Source organism: Zeus faber (genome assembly GCF_960531495.2).
Source record: "Zeus faber genome assembly, chromosome: 4".
Classification (NCBI taxonomy): domain Eukaryota; kingdom Metazoa; phylum Chordata; class Actinopteri; order Zeiformes; family Zeidae; genus Zeus; species Zeus faber.
The window spans coordinates 27,527,035-27,542,302 of record NC_137191.1 but is presented as its reverse complement, the minus strand read 5'-3'; the positions used below and the strand labels follow the sequence as shown (position 1 = coordinate 27,542,302).

General features: G+C 47.2%; 1 protein-coding gene across 1 annotated transcript in view; it reads left to right on the top strand.

The window, feature by feature from the left end:
• Nucleotides 1-10,397, top strand: part of prr36a (proline rich 36a) — a 30,750-nt gene extending 20,353 nt beyond the window's left edge. Inside the window, exons 4-5 of the mRNA XM_079998796.1 lie at nucleotides 6,686-6,882; nucleotides 7,115-10,397. Of these exons, the coding sequence (XP_079854922.1) occupies nucleotides 6,686-6,882; nucleotides 7,115-9,678 (2,761 nt within the window). The 3' untranslated portion in view covers nucleotides 9,679-10,397. The remainder of the gene's footprint in view (nucleotides 1-6,685; nucleotides 6,883-7,114) is intronic.
• Nucleotides 10,398-15,268: the final 4,871 nt, after the last annotated feature.

The window sequence follows — 15,268 nt, the reverse complement described above, 5'->3', positions numbered from 1 at the left end:
GTCACATTTTAATAAGCATGGCTTGTCGAAAACAGCCGTATTCCCACAGACTTAAAGCTATGACTATGGCTCCAGTTTCCTCCAGGTTAGGCTAACTGGAGATGCTAAATTGCTCATACGTATGAATGCTGTGTGAGTGTATGACTTTACAGTAGACCTACTGCCCCCGTCTTACGCCTGTAGAAGCCTATATCCTATATCCTATATCCTGAACAGGAATAAGCAGGTATAGAAAATGAATGGATAGTTTCTTCCATCACCATAGATAGTTGCGTACAAAAGCATAAACAAATTCACCTGGACTGTTAAAAAGGCATATACTCAGTAGTGCTGACAAATCTTGTTTTCATCGTCATCGCAATATGAACATACACGATAAACGCATCGCAATGGACTGCCTGGAACGCAATGAATAAGAAATCAGCAGGGCTCGACAGCGCTTGCGTGCGTGTGTGTGTCGCTTGTAGCCGCTGCATTGTATCCACAGCTCATTCACGACATTTCATAAAGTAGCAGCAACATAGCGCTGTAAAGAGAAAGTATGTAAAGAGAAATCACATGTTAGTAGCAGTAATAAGTTCAAGAGATTATTTGTCATATACATACGGTCATACATATATGCAGTGAAATGTCATGACACCCGGTGATTACGCACAATAAGCTCTAAAAATACTAAAATGTGCGTAATCGACATGAGGTGCGAGACCTGTCTGCACTGTGGAATTCTTTTAAGAGGGAGCGCAAAAGCAACACAGCGGAACGTAATATATGCGACGTGAGCGTTTCAAGGGGTGGCGGAGTCGTTGGACATCGCAGATTTTCTTCATATCGCGCAAGCATAATACTCACTTCCAGACCAGCCTATATTAAAGTCTTAGTTGCTATGGTACCATGCCCAGCCTTCGGCTACCAGACACACTGGGCCCTTTCATGAAGTATTAACGGTAACTGCCCTAAAGGGAGAAATTAAAGCATATGGAGTTTGAAGAAGGATGAATAATTTTATTTAAACTAGATTGCAGTTAGGAAAGGTTAAGTAAGATTTTAAGGCTTTAAGTGGATAGTGAGCTTTTTGGTAAGAGCGGTTGTCATTTTAACAGAATAACTGAAGAGTGAGAGGGACACGGGATGTATGTTGGTTCATGAGTCATTCCTGTGGAGCCTCTATATTGGTAGGTGAAGGATCAGCCCTCAGGAGCCAATCATGAGTGAAATGCATCTGAGCGACGGCAGGAAGAAGGTATCTAGGTTATCATCAGAGGAGCTACGGCTCCAAGGATCCAATCCTTATGGAATATGGAGTGTCTCCTTTTACTCTCTAGCTAATCCATCTTTCTTTCCCTCCCCATCTTCCAATATCTGTTTTTCATCTTTCCATTATGTTTGCGCTGTCAGTAAAATACAAGCCGTTCATGGCTACCCCCCTTACCTCGTTCTACCACCTTCCACTGAGCCATGATTCATCAGAAATGTGCACGCCACACACACTGCTAAAGCACCACACGGACACCCTCCACTCACACATCCATCCAGTCAACATTGGTCTCCTTCCTCTATGCTCATTTATCATTTTGTTGCTCCCTGAGACGCTCTTCTCAAAGTGGGCTTGTGTTGAAAGAGTGAATTTGTGGAAGTCTGTCTGAAACCATATTGCAGCTACAACAGTCTGACAGTGTTTGGCTGAACAAGGTGTTCTTCTCAGTCAAAAGTGGCATGTTATGTTGTATCATCTTTCGGTGGTGTCCAATAATGATAATTAATAATCCTCTAAGTGAGAATACAACCTAGATCCTTTACATTGGACCTTGCTCTATGGTCCCATATAGTGATCTGTCAAAAATTGTGTATCAAAGTACAATTTCAGGACAGTATCAAACCAGTGATAAATGCTAACATTGAATTCTGGCCTCGCCGTCTGCCCGTGAGACATACATCACTGAGACAAGCAGGTGCCCATGGCCTCACGGAAGCAGAATGTCTGCTGGAGTGGTTGCTAGGCTACCTCTGGGTCAGCGACTCTCCATCCTGTCCCAAGACGGCGCTGAGCTGATTTAGGCCTCCATGCTTCATTGTGGAGCAGCTCGCTGAAGGCCAACACAAGCTCCAGGAATGTGTGGAGGAGCTGGTTTTTGGACATTTTACAAGCCAAACACCGCATTCTCAGAGTGCTCCACTTCTGTTAGTTTTCATGAGGGAGGCCTTTTTTTTTCACTCTTTAAGTGTGTGTGTACACCATCATAGTGTGCTTTTAGTGTAATTTCACTATTGTGTGTAATATCAGCTTCCTTCAGCAGGGATAAAGTGTTCCACCAGATTGAATCATCTTTTTTTTCTGTCCTTTTCTCACCCCCATTGTCTTTAGCTATTTTATTTATTTATTCCTGTTGTTTGAGCATTGAATCAACTTGCTCAACAGATGCTTCAATTGTTGGGATTTTGACAGTCATTTGAAGGGTTAGTATATGTTTCATTTTAAATTAAGTCAATTTTGACAAAGTAATCCTTGCTTTCAGCAACAGGTACAGGCAGGTGCCACTAGTGACCGCTGCCCCCCCTGCAAGACCTCATAAATGGTCGGTGCAACGGCCTCACTTCCTTTAAATGTGTGTGAGAGACTCTACCCACACATACGGGTTCAGGGAGGGAGACGGACACTTTGGGGCAGTTTAGTGCTGACATGGCGGAGTTATATTTAAAATAATGAAAGGGTCGCGGGCTAAAAAGTGAACATTAATAAATGATAGCAATAATCAGAGTCCCGGTCTGTACGCCTCGCAATCTGGTCCGCAGGGATGCGTCTCCTGCACCACGGCGTAAGACAACACATAAGGAAGCTCTCGCAGCCAGGTCCAACCAGTCACCGCTAAAGAGGCAGATTGGATCCGGTACAGCTGCCCGTGGCGGGAAAAAGCCAGCGCTGTCACCCGCAGACCGTGGCTTAACCACGCCCCTCCATCTTCCACAGTACTGTATAACTATTGATTCAAATCCTCTGCTGCCAGTGGATCTAATCCATATGAATACACTAAGTCTTGAATATTAAGAATCCATCTAATAGTTCTGATCAGTTACTATGCCCAAATTTTGTAGACCTTAACTATTAGTTTGGAGTTATTACAGCAATAATAATTATTATTATTATTATTATTATTATTTATAATCCATTTTGCCCCAGTGTGCTCCACAAGACCTCTGAAGGTATCTTGTGGTATCTGGCACGAAGACATAAGCAGCAGATCCTTTAAGTCCTGTAAGTCGGGAGGTGGGGTCCCCATGGATCGGGCTTGTTGTTCCAGCACATCCCACAGATGCTCGATTGGATCGGACCCTAACCCCGACTATCCACATGATGTAGAAGGAAAACGTGATTCATCAGACCAGGCCACCTTCTTCCATTGCTTCATGGTCCAGTTCTGACGCTCATGTGCCCATTGTAGGTGCTTTCGGTGGTGGACAGGGGTCATCATGGGCAACTGACCGGTCTGCGGCGACGCAGCCCCATACACAGCAAGCTGCGATGCACTGTGTGTTCTGACACCTTTCTATCATAGCAGCATTAACTTTTTCAGTGAAATCGGACCAGACGGGCTAGACTTCGCTCCCCACGCGCATCAGTGGGCCCTTGGGGACCCATGAACCTGTCGCCAGTTCACCGGTTGTCCTTCCTTGGACCACTTTCGGGCCTTCTAACCACTGCATACCAGTAACACCCCACAAGACCTGCCGTCGTCATCTAACCATCACAATGTGGTCCTTGTAAAAGTGGCTCAGATCCTTACGCTTGTCCATTTTTCCTGCTTCCAACACATCAACTTCAAGAACTGACTGTTCACTTTCTGCCTTATGTATCCCACCCCTTGACAGGTGGCATTGGATCGAGATGAGCAATGTTATTCACTTCACCTGTCAGTAGTTGTAATGTTGTGGCTGATCGGTGTATGCCTAAAAATAAGATAATCAGTTAATAAGTTGCTTGTTGTTTAATTTGGTTATCGGCCAAAACAGTGCACCTGCCTAAAGATAAATAAAAGCAATCCATAAAACTTAACAGTTAGTTAACAGTTAGGAAGGAAAATTGGGGAAAAATACAAACTATGTACAAGAGCACACGATATTGTCATACATGCCTCATCACACAGGCCTAGACATTGTTATATGACGGGACGGCTCTAGAAGGGGGGGGTTTAAGATCAAGCCATCATGCCCGACCGTTACTTACCCTCGTGATTCATCCCTCCCTCCCTTGTTACACCTTCCTGTTGTCCTTTGTCTCATTCATCCTCGATCTTTCCCTAGAGGGAGAGTCTCTCCATTCCCCTCCTTGTACTATTGTGCAGACCTGTCTTTTTTTTTTTTTTTTTTTTTTTTTTTTTCTCGAAAACCTGACTTTTCTATAACCTGGTACTGGACTTCCTCTCGCTCTTTATTACATTGTTTGTCCTCTTATATGTTGTTCCACATCAGACTTAATCTCTTCAAGTTTTCTCTCAACTGCCGACACGGTGCAACTTTGCAAGGCCGAGGTTCACTTTTTACATTGTTATTTTCCGTCCCATACACACGCACAACAAAGACGTGGCCCAAACCTTCGTCCGGTAATGGCCAATTACAAGGATGTCCTGACATTAATGAGTCCATGTCTGCCTGTTTTGATCCAGCGGAAAATAATTGTTGTCCTGTTTTAATCGGCATGGGCAAGAGGCATCTTTGTGTGGGCATGGAGTTGCGCTTCAGACGCAAAGACTTTCTCTCGGTCTGTCATGAACAGAAAGTTCAAAGGAAGACAGTAGAGGTAGAAAATAAGTATTGTTTTTGTTAAGACACAAACTGTCTCCAGTAAATAAGTTGGTGAAACTGTTACTTTGCTTGAAGGTGGAGCTACTGCAGCAAACGGGTCTGTCCGGCTTTTTTAAGCTTGTCAAAGTAATTAATTAATTAAAATAAGCACAACTCAAGCACAGCCACAACCTTTGTGATGCAGGTTACTCTTCTTTGCCTCAGAGGTTTGTTGTTTAACAAGTCTTGTGAGTGACAAAGTCTAATATAGCACAAACATTGGAGTTCTGTCCATTAAGGGAACTACTCCTTTGTGTTTATGAGCAGGTTTCCGCATTTAGTAGATTGTGGGTTGACCTGACTGCTGGTCTCATGTTTATCAAATCTGTGTAACCAGGGCTGATGACCCTGTTCCCTCTGGGCTCAGTGGGTCACTTTTATTTTTATGTTCATGTATCCCAAAGGTCCACATGTTCCCTTTGTGCTTTGTTGAAGAGCAAATGAGAAATATATGGAATACTATATGACATGGATAATGCAATTCCACCCTAAACCCGCGGATATCTAAATTCTTGAATTTGATTGTCCCTGCTCGGGGCAGAGCTGATGGTATCTCAATCCTAACCAAAACTCCTTAGAATTCTAGCCCACGAGGCTGCCATTACAAATAAAAGGTCAAATGGGGCAAAAGGACAGATGGTACCCTGAGAGCATGTTTAAACACAATTTCACATTTTATTTTAATATCGGATATATACGTTGAACAGTGGCGCTCCTTCCTAGAGAGGATGGGCCAGTGCGGATATTGGACAGATAGCAGGGTACCAGAGACTATCCCAATTTATCATATATCCATAATTATATATACTCTTAACAAACTGTTGAAGCTTTTGCAAATGAGGCTAAAATGCAGAATCTAGATGATCAACCTTTTTGTTCATAACATTTGAATGCTGGAATTGGGTATTCATTGGACAGTTGCAACAACTAGCTAACTAGGGACAGAAGAGGAGAGGTGAAGGAAACCACTTTGGGTAAACGGAGGCTTACAGGATTACTTGATTGAAGTGATGGAATGGATTTGTAGACTCTCTCGACGGAGTAGACTAGGAGCGTAATGGAGGATCAATGACAGGCCACCTACCATGGATATCAAGTCACTATCCACAGCGTTTTTTCTCTTCAGATGACCCATTAAAGTGATCCTGCGTTTCAGTCTCTTCACTGTTCTCTCCCAACCTCTGTACTGACATTTTTCCTGTTTCTTTGACTGTTATGAATGTAAATTATGATCACAAAGTACATTTGCACATTTTAGGTGAACTCTTTTCAAGAACTATTCTCCATATCCTGTGATTGTTTCCACTCCTGTCCAGTCTGCCTTTCGCTATCCCTCTACCTCTCTCCACTGTCGTATCTCTCTTTACCATTACCCTTTCTCATCTGCCTCCATTGCTGTTCTGTCCCGCTGTCCTCTCCCTTACTTTTATCCTTCCTCGCTCCTCTAATCTCTGCCTTTCCTGCCTCGCCCTTGTGTCCTTTCTGCTCAATCATTCCTCTTACCCTCATCCTACCTCTACTCTTTATCCTCAACCTTCACTCTTTCCTCCATTACTGCTGTATTCATTCCTCCCCCCTCTTGATAGGGATTAGAGGATGACTAAGAGACCCATTACGACGGGGCAGGAGATTGATGGGGCTATGTTAATGCTTTCTTCCTCTTGTACTTCTGGAAATTGGATTTGTGGTCAATTTGAGGGGGTGCGTCCATCTTTTATGCCTGCAAATGCATGTGCATCAACAGGCGTCAAGTTTTCCTATGCATATTTTTTTGTGAAGTTGTCTCATTTACTTTTATCTCAATTATTTATTTGACCAAATTTTACCGTCTTTTTCTTCTTGCTTTTAGACCTGCCACAGGTCCTCCTGCATCTCGGTCAGCGTCATCCACCACCACATCCAGGGCCATCAGCTCCACAGCCGCAACCAAGACAACCACCACAGGGATGACTAAACCTGCCTCCTCCAGAGTAACCACAGCACCCCCTAAAGTCAGGACCACAGCATCACAGCCTACTAAATCAGCTCCTACACTCACTAAGAAAGGTATGTTTGTAGTTGTAACTGTATGCCCAAGAATCATCCACATTCAACCTCTAGCAGTAGAAACTACATTGCCAGTGTCTTCTGGTCAGACTTAAGTTGACTGTTGAGAAAAGATAAATAACGCATTGCTGTAATTTGTTCTTGTTCAACCTTTCCTTATGTTTTTATTGTATCACTCTTAACCAGACGATGAGGAGAAGAATGATGTTTTCTTGGTTTTTCTTTGATCCAGATGTCGGCAGCAGGCCAGCCACTACCTCAGTGGGGAAGAAGCCTACAACCACGACAACGGCTCTTACCAAAAAGCCTGAGCTGTCCAGGCCCGTTTCCACCTTGAGGCCTCTGCCTGCCTCTAAAGCCCCTGCTCCCACAAAGGCTGCCAATTCCAAACAGCTGCAGTTGAAGGCACAAGAACCCTCCAAGCCAATTCCTACAAAGAAGGTTGCACCAGCCACTGCATTGCTCTCATCCAATAACAAAAAAGCCTTGGGCAGGACACCTCCTGCTTCCCCAGCAAACAAACCATTGTCCAGCAGCACAATGCAGACAAAGCGTATCACCAAACCCACACAGGCTGTCCCACCTTATGGTTCCGTCAAAAACAGCGAGGATCCAAATTTGGTCCCTGTCGCAGATGTACCCACAGCTGTCATAGCAGCAGCTGCAGTGGCTGTTGCAGTAGCGGCTGCTGCAGCAGAGGTCATCGTTACCGAGCCAACTGAAGTCTTAGCAGCAACACCAACAGGGGCTTTGCCAGCCTCTCAAGTGCTGGCATCCCCTGCTGATACTGCTCCAGTGATGGGCCCCTCACCAACCTTGGTTAAAGACCCACCAACAGCGGGTGTACTACCTGAGAATTCTCTGGAAAATGCCATTCCCTCAGAGGGTCTGGTAGAAGGTGCCACAGTTGAGGATGACCTTCCTGTGGCCTCCACTTTAAATGCATCAGAGGAGCCTGTTGATCTGTTGCCACAACAGACGCCGCCAGTCTCGAAGGCCCCGGTACAAGCTCCCCCGTTTCAGGTGATTCCTGCCTCTAATCTCAATGAAGAGGAGGATGAAGAGGAGAGGGAGGGCAGTCAGCAGGTTTCTGTGTCAGAGATGAGCGGGACAACCCAGCCTACAGAAGAGTCTCGTCCGGGGTCGGCTGGCCCCGTCAGCGGGGCAGCTTGGAGAGCTGGCGGAGCCCTACTCTCGGAGCTGGACTCTGAGGAGGTCAGTGGCAGCCAACAGGGGGCGTCGGAGCTGAGTGCCCCCGGTGTCCTGGAGGGGACAGAGAGCACAGATGACCTTGGAGACGGAAGCCTCAAAGGTGCCATTGACATGGAAGGGGCCTCTGCAGGGTCACCTGACTTTGAGAAGGTCCCTGAAATACCAGCCAATGACTTTGAGGAAGAGGAAGATGAGGATGACGACAATGACCGGGTGTGTGACATGGAAGTGGGTTCGGAGCGGTTGGATGACCTGCGGAGACCCAGACATGACAACGATGTGGATGACAATGAGGAGGGGGAGGAGGAGGAGGAGGACGACGATGTGGAGATGGCCAGTGAGGCCGTGACCGAGAGCGGACTGGAAAGCTACGGGAACGCAGATGAGGATGACCTAGCTGAGGATGAACGGTTAGACAACCTCAACCGTGTGGCTCAGCTGCCACCACCTCCCCCTCCTGAGCTGCCCTCTGCCCTAGGTGCTCAGTGGGACCAACCTAACCCATTTGCTGACCCATGGGAACTGCCTCTGGAACCCTGCCAATCCCAGCAACCCCTCAAGTACGTTTCCCCACCCATACAAGAATCAGCAGACACCTGGCAAGCTGACTCAGAGACCCCAATTCAGTCCCCAGCCCAAGCATGGCTAGAGCTTGGCTCTGCCCCCTTCGTCCCCAAAGCCCAAGAGGTTCCACACCACTCCTCAGTACAGGCGGAGCCACCAGGTTCAGCCTCCTGCGCAACCCAGATGCATACACTTGCCCCTCCGGCTCCCTGTGCAGCACAAGCCATGTCCCTGTCGAGCACCCTGAGCAGTGAGATCAGCACACCAGAGGAGCTGTGCGACAACAGCAGGGAAGGAAAGTTCCAGCCTGTCACTCAAGCAGCCCAAGCGTTGCCACCCTCTGAGCAGCCTGAGCTACAGGACCTGGACCAGGACCTCGGGATTGACTTGGGTAGAGAAGATGAGGAGGAAGAGGAGGCGCTCTCTGATGCCCCAGACTCCAACCCCTCATCTTCCTCAACAACAGAGGATGAAGCCAGCGACATAGAGGGTGAAGCCCAGCTGCAGGATCCCCTGGCCGGGCAAGGGATCGAGAATGTGGCCTTTGACAGGCGGCCACTGGCCCAACACTCTCTCTCTGCCCTGGAGGAAGGTGAGGAAGCTGAACCCGAAGGGGGAGAGGATAAGGCAGAGTCTGATATCGAAGGAGGGGACACCACCCCAATGTCGCTTAACTCTGCGGCGTCCTTTGGCTGTGACACCATGACCACAGCCTCCAACTCCAACGCTCCGTCAACAGGGGAGAGCTGCGCCAAGAGTCCCGGCATCTTCTCCCTAGAGGAGCTGCCTGAGGAGGCAGGGGCAAAGCCCTGTGTCATCCAGGAGCCGGGCACACCGTCTATCCACTACATGCAGTGTGGGGAGCAGTACGTGGAAGTGTCTGGGTCAGAGGATGCCCTTGATCCGTCGCCTTCTACGCTGACCTCCGTGCCGCAGCAGGAGGAGCAGGATGATGCCCAGCCGCCCTACTACTCCGCTATCTGTGAAAAGACTGAGAACTCTTTTGCAGGTAACGTATAGTTGCTCTTGCCCTCACTGCCCAAGTAATGCCCTCTTTCTGCCTTCTGGCCCAGTCCCCAGCCTGTTTTGGGGGGGGGGCATCGATATATAAATCCTGTGTGTATCCCTTGTCATAGTTTGTCCTGAAATCTTTGGGGTGAGTGATCAAAGATTAACTAAAATAACAGAGAGCAAAAAGAAAGGTGGGAGGAAACCTACAGCCAGCAGTGCCATTTTCCTCTGATGTGATGTTTCCATTATAACTACGTGGCTTAAACTCCTGTATGTGCAATACCTACTCTGATGTACTTTTACTGTGTATGTGTTGTTTTTTTCCCTGCATTATCACCATTGTCACCTTGAACTGGCTTGGATTTGACTTATCGGTTTACTGTGCAGCTCAAAAAAAAAAAAAAAAGGGTTTAGAAATGTAATTGAAGAAGAAATGTGGAATGCGTTTTTCATGTGTTTTCCATGTGCCTCTATCCAAGGCTTTTTTTTTTACTGAACAGAGCTCCTTGTGGGGGTGGGGGTAAAAGAAAAAAAGTTTCCATTGTATTTTTTTGTTTTTGATTTCCTACTCTTAAGCCTTCCTCCCTTCCCAACCCCACCCCATCCTCTCCAGCACCATCGCCACTACTACCCCCCCCCCCCCCCCCCCCCCTTCTTGCACTTTAAACGTGAGACCATCCCCGCACACCCTTTCCTTTGTATGTCCAACTTTTGAAATAATGGAACCTTAAAGCTAAATAAAGATTGATTTTTTTTTTTTACCATCAATTGTTCTCCTCCCAGACAGTTTTATTGATGTGTATGAAGAGGAAGTGGAGCGTGTGTACAGAAATTTTAAAAGGGGTTTCGCTTCTTGCGGCACGCACAAAAAAAAAAAAAAAAAAGATTATTTCAAGTACTTGAGATTTCAGGACTCCATTGCCATTATATTACAGATAACATTACTGTGAGTCATATAGAGACGGGATTTTTAATTCATGTCTCTCACTCGCTGATTAATATACACATTCACTCAATAATATACAAACTCATTAAAACACCATTGTTGGTTCCTTTCGAACTGGGGATTAGGACATAACTGAAGCCTGCATGCAATTCCTCAACTCCTCCTCTAAGATTCCCCAACCTCCCCCCGACTCCGTTATCCGACGCTTCTCTCCACCGTGGGGTTCCCGATGGAACTCGCTGATCTAGAAAAGGAGTCGGATTCTGCGAGTTCAACCTCCGCTGTCTGAAACCGAGACTCCTCAGTGTCTCCTGGAGCTTGCCTTTCCTGCCGGCCTGCAGTTTTCTTTTTGTTGCTGATGTTTTTTTTCATTTGGTTTGATTTTGCCGCATCAGCTTAACAAGTTGTCTCACCAGGGCTTCTCGCATGTCACTGTGGCTAAACTGACTTGACTTGCATCTTGTTGGATTCGTCGGGCACCGTTCGGGGTCAGACTGATAGCTTGGCTCTAGAATTGGATGTAGTTAGTCTAAAATGATTTGCAGAAAATTATATTTTAGTGTGTTGCAGTTCATAATAGAGGCTTAAAATGGTTATTTCTAAAGCCAAGCTTATTCTCCTGGCACCGCGTGATGCTCTGAAGTGTATAAATGCATGGAGACGGCTCTTGACTTGCATGTCTCGCTGGTTGACTAACTGTAAGCTCCATTCACGGTGATTATTATTTATTACTCACATTACTGTATGCAATTCTGTGATTGATTATTCACGTCACACTATTTCTGGTAGGGATTGCATATACAGGAAGTTGACTGCTTTTCGCACCCTCTCTGGGTTTTATTCAAAAGGGTCACATGTCCAAGGAAAGGATGCTTTCTTTTGCTCTCTGCTAAAAAATTCTCAGTAGCTCAGACTACAACCACCACCAGCCCACAATCAATTCACCCTTGGATTGTCGCTACTGTATACACTGGTGTTTACTTTTTACATCAATTAAGCCTTTTCCTGTATCTCTATAATAATTAACAAACCGTCACTGGCACTGCGCATCTTGCACAATGTTTACCCACTGTCACAAACTACAAAAGCCAATTTGTTTCCCGCCTACTGGCTGACCTACAGGCCCGGTGTCTCCCTTCCACTGTTCTTTCATGAATGCTTCTGTGACAATTCCTTTTCCCTGGCACAAACCTTTCGCTTTTACCCACGATGCACTGCTCTCGCTGTCTTATGCTAGCACTGTCACTCTTGTTGTGTAACCCCTCGCTGCCATGCTCTTCCCCCTACGCTTCCTCTCACACGCAGGCCTTGGCGCGCACCCGCACTACCGCCGCAGTCACGCTCTGCACACCAGATCCCTGTGCGACACCGGGAAACCGCACACCGACCTGCTCAGGGCACCGGGAGGGGACACGGTGATCCCAGCGGCCAGGCTGAGCTGTGCCGACCTCCCGCCCCGGAGCCCCGGCCTGCAGGCGCTCAGCCCCCAGCTCCGCCGGCTGGAGCAGCACCAAAGGCAGCTGCTGGAGCTCCAGCAGCGCAGGGAGGAGCAGCGGACCAGGCCCGCGGAGGAGGCAGAGCAGGAGCGCAAGAGGAGGGAAGAGGAGGAGCAAAGGAAGAGGAGGGAGGAGGCTGAGGAGGAGATAAAAAAGAACAAGGAGAAGGAGGAGGCGAAGAGGAGGAAGGAGGAGAAGCGGCGGGAGATCCTCCAGCTGCAGTTGCAACAGCAGCAGCAAGAGCTCCGGCAGAGGCAGCAGATCATGCAGTGGCAGCAGGAGCTGGAACAGCAGCAGCAGGTTCAGAAAGGCCAGAGCACAGTGCTGCTGTCCCCCTCCTCGGGCCTGTGCACAATCTACGAAGCTCTGGAGAACAGCGGCGAAGAGGAGGAAGAAGAAGAAGAAGAGTTGAAGGGAGTTAAAGAGCAGGGGAAGCTTGAAGAAGAGACCTCAACGGCCGAGACAGATGCTCACCTGGAAAGGGTGACTTCGGACGACGACAAAGACCCAGACTCTTCGTTCTCCACCCAGAGCCCTCCCTCCTCACCCGCTCCTCCCAGTCTTCTCCTGGACTCCCCCCGCAGAGCCCGACGCCCCCCACAGGACGAGCGGGAAGACTCAGCCACCCCTCCCTTCCTGGCGTCCCCGGAGTGTCCCGTGTCCCGTGAGCTGGACTGGGGCAGAAAGGTGGACATCGTCCAGCAGCTGATCAACCAGACGCTGCTGCTGACCGGTGAAAGCTGCCCTTCGCTGCTGCTGCTTCCGGGGGGTGCCGGCGGCACGCTGAGCCCCCTGGAAAGCAGCATGTGGCCCAGCCTGCTGCCCCCCCTCACCCCTCCGTCCGCCACGGTCACATCGGTCAGCAGCTTCTCCCCCGAGGCACCTGGGAGCTCCCCGCAGGGAGAGTGGACAGTGGTGGAGCTAGAGACGCATCACTGAGCGGCTCCAGGAGAAAGGAAAATGTTTAGACACACGCTTATTTTTGATACAGATTCAGTATTGGAAGAAAACACCAACCAGTCTCCAGTTGGGTATCTTTATTAAACTACACAGAGCTCGAGGACCTTTCGGCACGTCCTCTACGGCCTTCTTCAGGGGAGGTCACTCTTCTGTCACCACGTCGATTACTTTTTCTGTGGAAGACTGTAGAGCATGTGCCAAAGTCTTCGAGGTTTTTATCCTTTTTTTTCCTCGTACATTTTAAGCACCTGAGTTATACACTCAGTCCCTCCTGAACTGAGTATGAGCACACGTTAGCACCAGTCTACTGAGCAGTTGATACACACACCCGTTAAGTAATTTAATATTCACTTTAAGATTTTTATGTAGCAAACACATTGTTGGTGGATACACGTTTCAGGAACATGAATTCTCACACGAAAATCGGCGTTTCGCCAAACCACAAAGCTACCAGGGTCCGAGCAGACGAGTACATCATGAAATTAAATAGGACCTTGCACTGCAACCCAGCACCTGTCTTAAGTAGTTTTTAAGATTTACATCACAACCATTTTATTAACCCGCTCCACTGACCGTATTGAACTGAGCATGTCCATCTCCTGCCAAATAGATTGGCAGCGCTCACACACCGACTGTGCCAAATACCTTTTTTTTTTTTTTTTTTTTTTTTCAAGCTGAGAGAAAGTGGGTATCATTTATTTACACTTATATACATATACTCCCTTGAACTTAAGTCAAAACGCTCAGTACTACATTTTGTGTCACAAACTTTCAGATTTACAATGGAGGTGCTCTGCTACTGACAAATTCTACTGACCGACGCCCAAAGGGACAGGCTTAAACCCAGCTTCCCAGATCTCAATTAAAATGCACTTTGCTGATGTAGAGACTACTTATTCTACGCAGGGGACCGTCTTTGATAGAAAACACTGCTTTACTCCCCTTTCCGGAATCTGTTACCGGTATAATTCATAGAAATAAATGTTGAATAATAAGATAAAGGTAAAATTTCACACCTTGTCACATATGCATCACAAAATGTCGTCCAAGTGTAGTGAGCATTGGTTTTAATGGCGTTCAAGGCATAAAATGAGGCTTCTCTCAGAACCTTGATAAGTGGGTATATTCCCAAGTATTTCTATGAACATTATTGTTACATTTACAGAATTATCCTATGTATAACAGGTTGTGTCGTTGAACCAGACCTGCCGGTGGTGGTAAGATGGAGGTTTTAAATACTGAGGGGGGGGTTTGAAGTTTTGCGGGACACTTGTGGCAGCTGGTCCAAATCACTGTTCTGCACCAAATATCTGGCCTCAATCCCAGTCACTGACGAAACGACACCCTCATGATGAAGGATGGATTCAAATTGGACTGTTGGAGGGACTTAACACTGTACAAGGAGCTGAATGAAGTAGATCACCAACTCTGGGCTGAAACCGATAATGCTGTGAGTGTGGCCGTGACATCCCAGAGGCCTCCGTGCCCAAGTGTAGGCTTCTGGGGGTAGGGGTGAATTGATTTTTTTTAGTGGATGTATTTTATTGTCAAAACTGTGAACTATGGTACGCCGGCGTCGGCCGTCTCTCTGGTTGTGAATGTTGACGTCGATTCCAATCGTGGTCTCTGTTGTCCTTGTCAACGAAAGGGGTGCGGAGGCATTCTAGTCTTTTCTACGTTGGTGTGTAATGTCCACCATCTCATGAATTCTTTCATATCCAGTCGGCCTTGCCTGTGAGGCTGGTGAACGATGTTTTAAATTGTTTAGGTTTGCCCATAGGTAAAAAGGGTAGAAGAAATTGTGTTACAAATTGGTATTTAGTGACACGCACCTCTGTTCAAATACGTCTTCCTACACTCACTGAGTGATGGGGGATGAGAGCTTAATCAATGTGTTTAAGAATTAAACAAAATAATTGAAGATTGACAAACCTTTTGACCAATGAGCCGATTGTGACACTGCACTCTGCAGTTCAACCTCATCGACCCGTCGACAAAACGTGGCCCCGTAAATGTTGGATCCAGCAAAATATAATTCCCCTATGCAAATGCCTGTTATTCTATATCCATAGTGTCTTATCAAAGCCGATGTAAAGCCTCTGATAAGCGAGCTTCGAATCTGAAGAGGTTGTTTGGTACATTCCAGTCGTCAGGGTCCACATATTGGTTTGCGACATCCCACTTTGGGATCGACGCA